Here is a 15,955-nt window from a genome sequence, read left to right on the forward strand (position 1 = left end):
AGAAGGGCAATGTTTACATCTGCGTTCGTAAAGATGTGTGCTTTACCTTTTACCAAAAGGAAACATAAGGTTTTATCTGTAATGTGACGAATTTTTTATTACCAGTAACAAAAAAGTCACTGAATTGTTGCTAAATGGCTTATTTAATAAATATCTTTCTTCGAAGAAAGACAGGCTGCAGCTGAAGACTGAATTCCAGATCAAGTAATGGTATTTATCTACACAAGTATAGTCTAACAGAAATACCTGTGAATGAATTTGGCTACCGAGAATTCTGTCAAGATCAGGAAATGGGTTGAAAGGATAGATAACCTACCGTAGACTTGACGTGCGTTAAGGACGAGGCCACAGTAATAAGGTATGACGTAAGTGCTTAGCCTAGCCTTGCTTAGCCTAGTCCATCAAACACTAAGATCCTTAATGTGTGGCCAGGTAGAAAAACAGCAGTTAGCCTAGCCCAGGTCTGTTTAACCATTTGAATCATTCCTTCTATCAGAAAGAATAATATTATTGTGTATGACTGCACAAAAATGCAAGTTCTAGGCTCTGTGGATGTGTTCAGGAATATTTTTCAAGCAATAAGTTAAAGTTAAGTGTACCTTAGCAATATCTATTTCCCGTTTGGTTGTTGTTTATTGCATGTTTTAAGTTCCCTTTTTTCACATCTGCGAAATCAGTGACTAGACATTTCTGAAAGTTTTGTCATTTATGCTGTTTGCAATAGCCCTTGCAGCATTAATTACAGGGACTCTTAGTTGCTTCTCTAGAATTAAATAATTTAAATTGTTTTGAACTATTTATTTGGCATGAGATAGAGGTGTTGGGAGGAGGGTGCTTTGGCTTTCTGCACTGTTCTACCATAATCATAATAGCATCTTGAGCACAAATGTACTTCAGGTAGATGGTTGGTTTAAGATTAAGTCAGTAAAGTGACCACTGACCTTCTGAATGCGTTATGCTGACCACGTTTTGCAGTAACTGAGGTTTGGCAGCAGTGATCAAATATTATGCCACATCATTTTGTTTTTATGATAAAGTTGTGTTTCCAATGAAAATATCCAAAGTCAGATATGTTTTTAATGTCAGTTTTAAACTTATGCAATAGGCTACTTTAGAAAACTTTCACGTGAGTTGGCTCTACTAAGCTGATGCTTTTATCATAACACTGAAATGTTTGTTAATACATTAATTCCTTGTTTACCCTACCATAGCAATCTTAGAGTGTGTGACTGACTATAGATTATGTGTAAGGGTTGTTTCATACAACTTGCAGGGGTAGCCTAATGATGACACTCAAGGCTATTAACTTTGGAGTAATATTATGTGTTTATTTTAATTTTTAGCCAGTTACTCGAACCATATGTTCTTCTGACTGGTTATTTAGTTCATTATGCATTTTTAACCAACAAAAATGGAAGATTCCAGTGGGAAACTGGTGTTTTGACAGGGGAAAGCCAAAAATAAAATGCAGTGCACCAATCACAATGTTATGAAATGAATAAGCAGAAAAAAATATGTAGGCCATGAATATTAACGGTATCAATCACCAAAAAATTTATAAAGCATAACCTAACTGAAAATATCAGCTCCTTACATGGTTGAGGTGCCCCCCCAACCTGACCTGACCTAGAGCACCTCGAAAGTTATTGAGTAAAGTACAAGGAATTTACCTAGTTAACCCTCATCCTAACCTGCCTTAGAACACTATAAGTCATAAAATTGAAACAAGTATATTTTAACCAACCCTTGCATGCTGGGTCATAAATGGCAAGAGGCACCCCATGTCTTCCCCCTTACCATTGCATGGAACATATTCCTTAGCTTGAGTTTGGAAGGTTCATACTTACAGGGCACAATGTCCTCATGGCCCATTCTCAATCCTATTACTCTAATTGACTCTTTCAGGCAGTGTTTGTTTTTATGGAAGAGAGGCATTTGTCAGTGAAAAGGAGTCAAAGTCTTTTTATATCATCCATATTATAGAATAAATCTCTTTACATCACCATCAATGCTTCTTACACAATGGCAGATAATGTTAAATTGAAGAAACTACCATGAAAACTGGGAGGAGTCAAAACATCCGAAAACAGTGCTGGAGCATAAGACTTTATGAAAGTTTTAATTAGTCAAAAATGATAAGTTGATTATTACCTACCTGTAAGAAAAAATTAAACTCCTATAAACACTCATGAATAGCACATGTATTACAAGGATTATCATCTCCTAGTGTCCAGAGTTTGGAAAAAACACCTTCAAAACAATAACAATTGACTTAGAAAATAAAGTAAGCCATGACATTTTATCATTAAATACTTACTATTCCCTTACCCTTTAGATTTGCTTTGGAAAAAGAATAACAAACCACAAAGGTTAGCCAATGATGGCTACATAGCGAATGCCAGAGAATGGGTAGTCAGTGATGTTTCTGTGTAAATTTCATTAGTACTCACAAGAATTCTTGTAAATATATATTTAAGAACATTTTAAGAAGCTCTTGTTATTATCTTTGCAGATTATTATTTAGCAATATATTTGTGAATTTATCAGTGAAAATCACTGGGAAGCATTTTTGGATATCAGTATTAGGTCTAGGCCTATTTACAGCACGCAAGATCAGGTTAGGCCAAGGTGAAGTCCAGGCCAGTGAGGTAATACCAGGTGCCATAGGTTTGGTTAGGATTTTTTATTTTTGGAGTATGATTTTCTAAAGTTTTTCTTGTTTATTTTAACAATTTTTGTATTGAATTTATGCTGAGTGTCTGTAGGCTTAGTTTGTAGAATTTTGTGTAGAAAAGAGATTAGTAAAATACAGAAACAAGTGGCTTGCCAACAAAGTAAAGACCAGATTTATTCAAAATACTAAGGAAGTAACAGGAAAAATATTCTTCTGAAAAACACAGTTGTATGTGCTTATGAAGTTTTATTGTAATTGATAGGGAGGCATCCTAACCTACCTTACCATAGGACCTGTGCCCTTTTTCCTACCTGACTTGGGTATTTGATTTGTATACCCCATCTGGATTCCCCTTAACCTTGTCTAACTTATCTTAGGGTGTAGCATTGTATCTGACTGGGTTGCAAGCTTTAAATTTGTCCTGTGAACTCTCTCCTTAATGGTTATGTACATTTGTTTATCGCAGTAAATATATGATACAGTACTTCAGTTCCTCACAACTATGTGAACCACAATTTTTTCTGACTGCTTATGTTATATTTAATGGTTTTCTGACCACTATTGTTGGGACAAACCACTCATTTTTTAATTTCCAAACACTTATAGGGGCAGCCCAGGGAGAAACCATAGTTTTTAGGATTGGGGAAGCAAAACACAAGTGAATAGCACCAAAGGGAATGGCCTAAAATGTATAAAGTGCAACATGAGCCAGCAGACAAATTCAGTGCATGGTTCATGTCTATAATCACAATCTATATCAAAGCATATACAGTATTATAAAGTAAAAAGAGGTAGCAAGGGTAATTAGAGGGTTGCACAATGCCATAAATCATAAAAGTGAAGTACAGACATGCCTGTGAACCTAACCGTGCACACTGGGTTTTAACACACACACACAACTTAACATAATCTTTACCTTAAGCTTGGGAGTTACAGCTTGAAGGAACAGTCATGGTAATTCACTTTAGTTTGCCAGTAATGTTGTGATGACAGTTAGAGTCTGATAGCTTCTGAGAGCTTCATCTGGAAAAGCACTCATCTTTAATGTATCTACCGCAAGTGGCTGATACTTTTGAAGCAAAATCCAATGAGTAAGGGAACATCATCAAATAAAAAATGATGGTGCCAGGTTATGCTTTAATCATTCACTTGCCCTTCATATTCACCATGGAACACGTCCAAAAGGACCATCACTTGACCATATCTGGTACTCTAGTGAATTCCTCATTAGTGGGAAATTAAAGAACAGTATCATACATTAACTCTTATTACTTACAGTCAGCATAAGCTTTTGAGGATGGTTTTGTGTTCTTTGAAAGTTAGAATAAATTTGGGCAGCTCTTTTATTTGACAAGCCAAGTGTCAACAGGAGCCACTTGTGGGGTAAGGTATGTCCATTCTATTGCTGTTGTTTATATTTTTGGGTGAGGTTAATTTTTTTTTTACTCAGTGCTCAAGAAGTACCGAACAGGTCGACCATCACTAATCTGGCAGTCATTAGTCCAGTTCAATCACTGATCCAGCTCTAATTTTGGCTAGCGCAATTTCAAATTCCTCAGGTCACCACATCAACCGGCTGCTACTGTTGGTTGGCACTACTTGTGTTCGTATGTAGTACCTAAGAACACTATTGCGTTTATCTTTTGGGTTGCAAGAAAAATGAAAAGAATGCAGTAAAAATATAATTGAGAATAGCGTAACATATCAATAAGAAAATCAAAAGCATAACACAAAACAAAACAGGCCGTAGTAGCAAGTTCTCCTATGCCAGCAAATGAATTTGTGCATTCATATGTACCCTATGCGTACGATTGCGTTTATCTTTTGAGTTATAAAAATTTAAAAATGAGAAAATACAATAAAAATATAAATGAGAATAGTACAAAGTATAAATTAAAAAAACCATAAGCATAACAACATGAACTAGCTGTAGCAAGTTCTCTGATGCTAGAAAATGAGTGTGCTTTCATAAGTACCCTACGCACATGATTGCCTTTATCTTTTGGCCACTAAAAATAAGAAATGAGAAAATACAGTTAAAATATAAATAAGAATACAGGCAGTCCCCGATTTACGACAGGGGTTCCGTTTTTACACAGTGTCATAAACTGAAAATCGTTGTAAACCGAAAAATCGTAAAAAATCCTAAGAAAACCTTACTTTTAATGCTTTGGGTGTATTGAAAACGATGTAAACTGCATTTTTATTGAGTTTTTCATCAAAAAATCTCCAAATTTTTATTATTCTGCCGTTTTGGAGCCATATTTCCTCCGTCGGATCGGTGTACAACTCATCGCAACCCCGGAACATGCGTCGTAAACCGGGAAATAATTTCTGATGAATATATTTGAAAAGCATCGTAACCTCAGAACGTCATAAGCCGGACCCGTCGTAAACCGGGGACTGCCTGCAATAAATTATAAAAATCATAAGTGTAGCAACACAAACCAAAACAAGCTGTAGCAATTTCTCTGAAGCCAGCGAATGAGTTTGGGCGTTTGTCCATACCCTACGCACACGATTGCGTTTATCTTCTTGGTTGTAAAATTTTAAAAAATGAGAAAATACAGTAAAAATATAAATGAAAATATTGTAAAATATAAAGAAACCAGAAGCATAACAACATGACTCAAAACAAGCTGTAGCAAGTTCTCCAATGCCGGTGAATGAGTTTGTACATTTGTACGTACCCTGCATATATGATTGTATTTATCTTTTAGGTTTTAAAAATTAAAAATGAGAAAATACAGTAACAATATAAATGATTATAGTGTAAAATATAAATTTAAAAAAATTGTAAGTGTAACAATACAAACCAAAACAAGCTGTAAGAAGTTCTCTGACACCAGTGAATGAGTTTGTGCAATCGTATATTCCCTACACATATGATTGTGTTTATCTTTAGGGTTGTTAAAAAAAAAAATTAGAAAATATGGTAAATAAGAATAGTAGTATAAAATATACTGCAAATAGAAAATCATGATTGCAGCAACACTAACCAAAACAAGCTGGTGCAAGTTTTCCAGCACTAGTGAATGAGTTTGTGCATTCATACATATCCTACACACATGATTGTGGTTATCTTTTGGGTTGTAAAAATAGAAATCAGAAAACACAGTAAAAAATAAATGAGAATAGCATAAAATATCATTTAAAAAATCACATGCTTAACACCACGAACCAAAATAAGCTGTAGGAAGTTCTCCAACACCAGCAGATGAGTTTGAGTGTTCTTGCATACCCTACTCACTTTTTTGTGAGTCAACAGAATTACCTTTACCATTAAGCTTCCCCGTGCTTCAGTAAAATTTTGTTGATTTTCATTTAATGTTTCGTTTTTCCTTATTAACCAACTTGTACTGATTTACAGGGGATGTTAAAGGTAGGATGAGGTGGTTAAATGTATTCTAATCTAATCAGTCTGTAATCCGGCAAAATTGCAAATCTGGCATCCTGCAGATCCCAGTGTTGCCAGATTAGTGATGTTCGACCTGTATATACATTTCCCATTTTCTGCAGAAGACATGGGAAGAGATTTTTTAAATGTGCAACTGTTTAGGGAATATGTTGTTCATAGCAATACTGTATACTGTAGTATGCCATCACAACAGATGTGTTTTGTATTTTTCAGTGTCTTTGGACTTTCAGCTGTTATCCAATAACTTAAGTCATTCATTTTCTTTTGCAGTTGCTGTAAACCTTTAAACTAGTTCAGTGACACAGTGCCTAGATATAACACAAAACTCAAAACACAGTACAGCACTGTGTACCATATAGGCCACTCTACAGGTATTATACTATCCTTTGCCAGCTTGTTCCACTAATTATCTTTAAAAATTGCCAAGACCCGCCATTGTTATCTGTTTCCTTTCATAATCTTCCAGTTGGAACATAATGGGAGAGGAATTTATCCCAATGAAGTTAGGAGTGTTGACACAGCCACCAGCACTGACCTTGGTGTACCGGAACAATAATGGGAAAGAGCGACAGCGTACCATGCCCATTAGATTTTTGAACAAATTTGGATCTGTGAACACTGTTGTGACTGAACTTAAGAAGAGGCATAATAAACATTTGGAAAAGGTGAGTACTCTCCCTATATCCAAAAATTCATAATATTGCATAACAATGTAACAACCTTCTACTCTACTTAGAAAATGGGTATATTTTTTTGTAAATACAAACAATTACTTTACAGATATCTTATCGCTAATGATTGGCAAGGATGAAACCTACTTGGGTAGTCATCTTGAGGTACAGTTGCTCCGTGGGAGTGTTTGTTAGGATGTGAAAAATTTTTTTGGGAGATCTCATTAGCTTACAGGCTTCCATTGATAATTTCACTGTTAGAGTGTAATGTTTCACATTAAAGAAGCACGAGTTGAAATTTGAACTTTTGGAGGTGTTTTCCATTCCCTCTGTGGCATCTCTTGATACTTGTGGTTATTGATTGTGTGCTGGCCATTATTTGTTTTTCCATAAATGACCTTAACTTCGTAGATGGTTGAAAGTAAAAATAAGAACTTTTATCTCAGAATTTGTAATCATGGAATTTGGAATATTTCAGAATGAAAATATCATGGAACGTGAATGTAGATATTTTGGAATTTTCTTTGAACTTGAAATATTGTATTTATGTATATTGTTTCAGCTACCTTGGCCATATACTGCACTGTGAAGCAGGAGTATGAGATAGCAGAATGAAAGGCAGCAATTGCAGCATGGATGAAGTGGAAAGACTAGGCTACTTATAAATAATGATCCATTTCATGTAAGCAACTTACCAAGCAATTACGTTGCTATAGTTTCAACTCGTGCGGCAGCCTTTATTTTAAAAATTGTGGTAGCACTTCGATAATTTAGCCCACTAACAGGAGTACTGGAAACGACTTAGCAGAAAACCTCATTCTGTTTCTGCTGGCTCTCGAGTGACATCAGGGGTTTGCTGCAGCTTTCATTTACTGATTTTCGGTTGTGTGGCTGGATTTCGGGAAGTATTATTGCTTATTTTGAGTAACCTTCAAGCTTTGATAGCTTTCAGGATCAGTTTTCCAGTTTTTGTTGTTACAGTAAACCCCCTGTGTTTGCGTTCTCATGATTCGCGGGATTTTCTGTGGAACATATCTCTAATTACTGTATTGATGAAATAGTCGGCATTTCGCAGCTTTATCGCTAAGAAATATTCACTGATAAGTGTATTTTGTTGTTATTTTCATGACTAAATACAATTTTGTATTATAAAAAAATTATTTACTAATGTTCAAATAATAATAATAATATTAATAATAATAATAATAATAATAATAATAATATAACACTGTAAGATTAAATAATACGCAACTCAAAGAGTAACTCAAAGAGAGAGAGAGAGAGAAACTGTTTTTTCCCCTCCATTAAAGCGAATATAGATGCTCAGAATTGATACTATTGAAATATTAAAATTATATTAAAGTAATATTGAAATTATATTAAAATGATATATAAGTGTTTCAGGATGACATTATAATAATCTCTCTCTCTCTCTCTCTCTCTCTCTCTCTCTCTCTCTCTCTCTCTCTCTCTCTCTCTCATATTTAGATGAGGGAATTTTTCTGACATGTATTATGTACGTATGTTCGTTTTGTATGATAAATAAATGATTTACCTAATAAGTACTAATTTTCAAATATTAATAAGATTAGTAAGATTAAATAATAATAATAATAATAGTAATACAGTAATATATATAATATTTTCCATGCATTTGTGTAGTAATAGTGATTCCCAGTCTTTTTAGGCTGACTTGAGAAAGGAGAGGGGAAGGGTAAATGTCAATTTCTGAGTCCAGTCCCGTTCAGCTTGAAAGTTTGACATAATTGGGTATAACAATGCTAGATATACCAGAGAAAGAGCTTTCAGAAAGCTGTGGATTTCAATCTTTTAGAAGATGTAATGAAGGGTGAGTTATTCTCTACCACGGAAATATCTCAAGATCTCTCCTTATCAAAACCCCGTAAAAGGGTAGAATGCTCCCACACTGATAGATTGATACATAGATACTTAGTTCAGCCTTTTTCCATTTTCTAGCACGTGATCCCAGTGTGTCAGATACTGATTTTGGATGTATTTTTTTTCATCTCGTGGCTGCCATCTCTAAGTTGTGTACCATCTTCTTGTGTGGGCTTTTAAAAATTGTTGGCTGTTTTGGTCTCAAGTAAAGGTAATACATCTTTGGAATACAAAAACAAACATATAAATTATTTTGTTGTCAGAGAGATTAAAGAGATAAACTAAACTCTCTCTCTCTCTCTCTCTTTCTTTCTTTCTTTCTTTCGCCTCAGTCAGGCTTGTTGAATATAAGTTGTAGTGGTAACTCTCTTTCTCTCTGCTTTCACTGGAAGGCTTAGAAATACGTATGTATATATTTTTAAGGGTACTAATGTTTAAGATGACTTTGAAATTATATTAATAATATAATTTCAAAGATTAATATAGTAATAGGATAATAATTTAAGGTATATTTGATGTAGGATGATAGTTTTAGTATACATTTGGTATTTGAACTTTCAAGATAGGTAGTTATAAGGATTTTCAGAGGGGGGGTTATCAAGTATTTGCTGATTTTAACTATTTGTGGGGGTGGGGTGGGGGTCTGGAACACATCCCCGCGAATACGGGGGCGTTTACTGTATTCCATCTGATTCAAGTTCATTTAGTTCTCGCTACTGTAGCGAAGGTTGCAAACAGATTGATCAAATCTTCATATGCCCCTTGTAGTAAGGAGACATATTCTGCATTAAGTATAGGGTGCAATAATATAGTAAGGAGGAACTGGTGCTGAATGTAATGATTGCCAGAGCACCTGGTGCCAGCTTCCGAGGGCTCGGTGCCCGCTCCCAAGCAGTCAGCACCCGCTCTCAAGCACCGGCGCCAGCTCCTGAGCGCTCAGCACCCGCTCTCGAGCTCCCAGTGCCAAGTGAGCTTAAGTGGAAGGTACTTAAATCTCACCTATAGAAGCTAGTGATAGGAAGAAGAATGCAGCCTCTAACGCCGAGAAATGTGCTTCTAATAGCTAAGCCTAGATTAGAAGATAACCCTGTTATTCTTTCTTCCCCCCTTCCTGCTTTTTTCCTGCTATTAGCCCTCTGCCCAGTTAGTGGTTTAAGGAGCTGGGCACAGTCCTCAACCTTCCGGCAGTGCATGGGACATCTGGAGTATTTTTCACTTGAGCATACTTCTGTTGGGTGCCAGTATTTGGCTTCCAAGCACCTAGTGTTCCCTCTCAGGTGCCCGTTGTCTTTGTTCAAGCTCCCATCTCCTCACGAGTATCTGACACCAGCTACTGAGCATCCGCTGCCAGTTTCTGAACACCCGGCACCAGCTCCTGAGCACTTGCAACTAGTTGCCATGCGCCCGGTGCCCGCTTCCGAGTGCCAGCTCCCAAGCTCCAGGCATCAGCTCCCGAGCTCCCAGCGCCAACTCTTCAGTATCATCTGCTCGGAGCGCCAAGCTCCCATTTTTCAACCGTGGGTCTCCTAGCCTCTGCAGCTCTCCTTCAATATTTGTGGGCGAGCTCTCATACCCTTTTTTTGCTCTAGCTAGCCCTGGTCTCGCCTACCTCGACCTTCCTGATGAGGAGCCATTCCAGATGACAGACCTAGGCTCCCCACAGTGGTGCTTTCCTCGTCTTCTAGGAAGGCACTCAGGGAGATTGAAGTTTGGTTGTCTCCTAAGAGGGAGCAAGGTAAGGCTTCTTTCGTCTCTCCTCCCTTGTGCTTAATCCATAGCATTTTTCTTTCCTACACCACCAGGGAAGTTCCTTCTTCCTGACGCTCGGTGTTTTCATCGGTGAAAATTATGTATTTCATTGGCAGAAATTGACCTCCTTGTCAAAAACCTCTTGGAGTTGCTTGAAGCTTTCAGTTTCATGGACTGGATATTGAGAATGTTAGCCAAGAAGATTAATGATGGCGTGTTTTAGATGCAGACTTCACCTGGGACTGGCTAGGAGTTCTTTCTCGTGCAGACAAGACCATCAAAGATGGCTCTCTTGAGCTTGTGGCTCTTTTCTCTTTGGGGGTTTTGAAGAAAAGAGATTTATGGTGCTCCCTTTCCACTAAAAGGGAGCACCACTAAAAGAGTCACCCAGGCCCAGAAGTGGGACCTCCAATAGAAGTTGACTTCTGGTACATTCTTCCAAATGCCCCAAGGATTTGTCCGCATTTGTTCCTAAGATGGTCTCTCCTCTCCAGCTACATCCCTTTTGTGGGAGTAAGCCCAAGTCCAGTCTAGGACCCATTCCAATGTCTGCTTTGTGGCCAGTTCTATCTGGAGGAGCTCAAGCCCTTGCCCAGAAATGAGGAAGAAGTCCCACGTGCACATGTGGAAGCCAGTCTTCTCAAGTTTTGGGACAAGTAGAGTATTAGAGGGACAGAACAGTGGATTGTCAAAGTTCTGAGGGAGGACTACTCCATTCTGTTCTTGAAGAGCCCCCTTTAGCCCGTTCTTCATCGTTTTGACGGCCTTCTCAAGAGGCTCGGAAAAACATTCATCCCTTTTGGAGGAGGTCTCCTCTCTCCTTTGAAAGAGAGCCATAGAAGTCGAGGACATCAACTCAGAAGGCTTCCACTGTACTTCCATCTGTTTGTGGTCCCCAAATCTTTGGGGTTTGGAGACCAGTCCATAACATAAGGGCCCTCAATCCCTTCGTCTGAAGACGAAGTTCAGATGGAGATGAACCAGTCAGTCCTTTCATCCATTCACAAGGGCGATTGGATGATAACCTTGGATATGCAGGACACATACTTTCGCTTCCCCATCCATCCGGACTCCAGGAAGTATCTAAGGTTCGTCTTCCAGCTCTCAGGCACCCTATGTCAGTGTCTAAACGCCTGTCTGCTCTTGGAGTGCCTGGTGCCGCCCGAGTGCCTGGCACCACCCAAGCACCTGGTGCCAGTTCTCAAGCACCTGGCACCAGCTAAAATCTTCCAGTTTCGGGCTCTTTGCTTTGGCCTCTCTATGGCACCTCTAGTGTCCACTTGAGTCCTCGCTCCTCTAACAAATGACTTCCTTTTATAGGGATAAATGTCAGTCTGTATCTGGACAACTTGTTTTTTCCGTCTCCGAGGAAAAAATACACGAAGAACTTGAACATCACTCTCAGGAACTGGGAATTATCATCTACCTTCAGAAGTCCCAGTTGGCCCTGTCGCAAGAGTTCCTCTGTGTGGGGATAAGTCTCAACTCTCGGGCTTTTCTCCCTTTTCCATCTCCCAAGAGAATCACCAGCTGTCTTCAGACAGTCCACAAGTGTCTTGCCCTTTCATCTTGCTCAGCCCTTCAGTGGATGAGCCTACTGGGGACTCTGTTATCAATCAAGACATTCATCAAGTTAGGCAAACTTCATACCAGAGTTTGGCAGTTCTACCTCAAGGCCAACTGAGACAGGGAAACACAGCCGGACACCTACACATTTCCTATAAACCTAGAGTTCAAGTTGGGCGGATATTGGTGGCAGTCCAAATGTAGACTTTAGAAGGAAAGCCCTTCATCTTCTGAGCCCAGACCTACACCTCTATTCAGACTCCTTGATTCTAGGTTAGGAAGTTTCCGGGATGTGGTCGCGGGAAGAACAGAACCTTCACATTAACATCAGAGAGCTGAAAGCAATTCTCTTAGGGCTTCAGTGGTAGTCCATTTAGATAATACAACAGCCCTAACGTACATACAAAAGCAAGGTGGCACTCATTTTTTCTCTACCAGACAGCTAGAGACCTTCTACTGTAGACAGATCAAATCGAGTGAGTCTAGTCACTCGATTTTTTCAGGGGAAACTAAATATTCTGGTGGACGATCTGAGCTGTCGAAAGCAGGTCCTTCCCACCGAGTAGATCTTGGATCCCCTAGTCTATCGGCATCTGCGAAACTGTGGGGCAGGCTGACGTTGGACCTGTTTGCCACCTTCAAGGAACCATCACTTTCCTCTTTTTTTTTTTTTCCAGCCCTGAACACTTTAGCATGGGCAACAGATGCCACCCTGCTAGATTGGTCCTACTTGGTCCTCTTGAGCATGGTCAGGGAAGTGCTGAACAAGTCTTGGGATCATCGCAACATTACGATGACTCTCATAGCCCCATTCTGGCCCATGAAAGATGGTTCCCAGACCTGCTATGATTGTGGGTGGACTTTCGGAGACTCCCTCCCCAAAACCCATGTCTACTCAGACAATCTCACTTTGAGAGACACCAACGGGTTGTCTGCTCCTGCCTTGACAGGCTTCAGACTGTCCGGAAGCTTGTCAGAGTGTAAAGGTTTTCAAGGTGTGCTGCAGGAGGCTATTACAAGATGCAGGTGTCGATTTCCTACCCACGTATTCCAGGCTAAGGAATCTGAAGCTGGTGACTGAGACTCAACATCTCTTATGAGATGCCGGTGACCCAATTGCGGATTTCCTTCTTTACCCGAGGAGATCTAGTAATCTCTCGTCCTCCACCATTAAGGGGTATCGAGTTGTGTTTAGCCCAGTGTTTAAACACAGGGGTCCTGAATTTTGCGTCAGTCCCAGATCTTAATGGGTGTAGTGTTGAAGTGGCTAACAGGTCCCTCTTTTGAACTCCTTATTTCCTTTTCTCGGAGAAATCTCACTCGAAAGACTCTCTTCCTCTTGGCCTTGGCTACTGCTAACATTTTAGTGAGTTCCAAGCCATCAATAAAGGGTAAGTTTTTTCACAAGGAGATGCAGTTTGCTACTTTACCCTTGGATTTTTGCCAAGAACAAGAACCCTTCCAAGCCCTGGCCCCCTGTTCTTTCTCCATTAAGTCCTTAACGGATATTGGCTCTGAAGAAGCAGAAAGAGTTCTTTGTCCTGCTAGGGCTTTTAAGTTATTACCTGAGCAGGACTGAGAAGATCAGAGGACTATCCAGTAACCTCTGGTGCTCTGTCAAGACCTTGTCACTCCCTCTGACTAAGAATGCATTGTCCTTCTTTGTCAGAGACGTAATTTCTGAGGTGCACTCTCAGATTAAGAAGGACATTTTGACGTCAGGGCAGTTTCTACCTTATTAGCTTTCAGGCACATATGTCCCTGACTGCCATTCTGCAGGCGACGTACTGGAAGTGTGAACCAATCTTCACATCTCACTATTTGAAAGAAGTTGAAAAAGTGTTTGAAAATTGCAGTACCTTGGGGTCATTTCCAGTGGCCGGTATGGTATTGGGGGAAGAAGCATAGGAATCTCTTTTTTTCTACTATCTCTTCACCTTGAAGTAAGGTGTCAAATTTTCAGGAGCCAGGGGGTACATTGTACCTGGAGTACCCTCCAGTCTCAGTGGATGGATCCTGTTGTTTTCAGTGTAGGTGAAAGCATTGTCTGGTTTTTTTTTTTATATTGGTACTGCTCCCGGGGCAAGGGCACTTGTGTATGCTTTTCTAGCAATCAGGCCTATCCTCCGCTGCAAAGCTCCCACCTAAGTAGAGGTGACCCATGGCTCAACAGCCACGCCACTGCAGCTGAAGATGAGCACCATCCATAGGTGGTTTTCACCTGCGGTAGCTCTCTTACCAGGTAAGGAAACAACTAGCATTGTTTCAATGCAAGCAAACTTTTTGTACTTCAAATTCATTACTATTAATGTTTATGAGTAGAATTATATCCATGTATCCCACCTCCTATCAATGTGGGATTCAGCTATGTAATTACTTTGGTAAGTTACTTATGTGGAAATGTTATTTTCATGATAAAATTAAGTTTCATATATATACTTAACAAGTAATTAGAGAATCGTAGCCCGCCCTCCTCCCCTCTCATGGACATAAGGCACAAACAGAATGAGCTTTTCTGCTAAGTCATTTCCAGTACTCCCGTTAGTGGGTGGGGCTTGTCACCTACACTAAACTATCAAAGTGCTACCACAATATTTCAAATAAGGCTGCCATGTGAGTTGAAACTATAGCTATGTAATTACTTGGTAAGTATATATAAAACTTAATTTTATCATGAAAATAACATATTACAGTAGTGAAGTGAGCAAAGTCTTACAGTGGGTACATAAGGCTTTTACTTCTTTTTGAGAAGAAACATGGGGAGTTGCAAGAAGATTGGAGGAATTTTTGAATAGGTGCAACCATAAAGTGTTAAGATTAATGGCTGGAATACAGTGGGAAGATCATATTACAATTAAGGAATTGGTAGAGAGGTGTGGAATCAAAAGGCTAGACTAAAGATTGAGATCTCAAAGATTAAGGTTGTTTTGAGATGATGAGAAGAGATTAGGGGTTGAAAATTACCAACATTATCAGTGGAGATTTATTTTTATCGGTTTTATTGGTTTTTGTTCCACATTTTTTTATACAAAGTAAAAATGGTTGCAGTTAAATATGGAAGTGGCAGGACAAAGACCTGTAGGGAGGTCCAGAAAATGACAAAGGTGCTAGATGAAGCCATAGACTTGTTAGGTTTTTATATACTATATCAGCCCAGTTGGAAAAGCAGAATGTTATAAGCTCAGGAGTCCAATAGGAAAAACAAGCGTGTATAAATGTACTATTTCAGAAAAATAAAGAAATTAGATAAAACAATTAAGCTATGAAATGTGAGCTTGCTCAGTAGAAAAATAGCATTTCTACCCAATTTAAGCTTATGAGTTCCAACAAAACTACATGACAAGGAAGATCATTCTATAATTTGGTCACAGTTAGAGTAAAACTTCTAGAAAACTGTGTAAAATTGAATCTCACAAAAGAAAAAGCAAGACTGATAGAATTCCATTCAGTTTGATGTGGTGGATGGTACAGTCTTGGAAGATCTAAACAAAAAGAGGGTGGTCAGAATTATGAAAGATTCTATATATGCACCCTGAGGTTAGTGACCAGTAGTGAAAATATATTCTCACTCTAAAAATATACTCCCCTCTTAAGGTCCATATTTTTACGGGCAAAAGAGATTGATGGAGATGTATTTTACTTTAAATAGTATTTGTCCATTATCTAATTAATGAAAGGTGTAAGATTGCCATGTAATCAAATTCTGCACACTAAGTTCCATAAAAATCATTGCCATATTCTCAACTAGGCACTCACAAAATTTTCGTGCAGAGTATAACCCAAGAGAGAGAGACACACACATACATAAACGCACATAAAGCTTATTGCTTTCTTTAAACCTATTCTCAAGGTTTGGGGAAAGAGTTCAAAAGTAGATCAGTTTTGAAAAGAGAGTAGACGTGAAAAATATTTAGACGAAAATAGTACTTAAGAAGCTCAAAAAGTTTATGTAAAGCTAACAGACAATTATTATTATTA

General features: G+C 38.7%; 1 protein-coding gene across 2 annotated transcripts in view; it reads left to right on the forward strand.

Moving 5' to 3' along the window:
- Nucleotides 1–15,955, forward strand: part of LOC136828007 (centrosomal protein of 19 kDa-like) — a 25,687-nt gene continuing 9,732 nt past the window's right edge. The window contains exons 1-2 of one of the 2 annotated variants that reach the window (XM_067085622.1): nucleotides 1–358; nucleotides 6,559–6,757. In XM_067085622.1, coding sequence (XP_066941723.1) covers nucleotides 6,569–6,757 — 189 coding nt within the window. In that variant the 5' untranslated portion in view covers nucleotides 1–358; nucleotides 6,559–6,568. Of the gene's footprint in view, nucleotides 366–6,558; nucleotides 6,758–15,955 lie in introns of both variants that reach the window. The other variant, XM_067085621.1, reaches the window with a different exon arrangement.

This window comes from Macrobrachium rosenbergii, chromosome 42 (assembly GCF_040412425.1).
Source record: "Macrobrachium rosenbergii isolate ZJJX-2024 chromosome 42, ASM4041242v1, whole genome shotgun sequence".
Taxonomy (NCBI): domain Eukaryota; kingdom Metazoa; phylum Arthropoda; class Malacostraca; order Decapoda; family Palaemonidae; genus Macrobrachium; species Macrobrachium rosenbergii.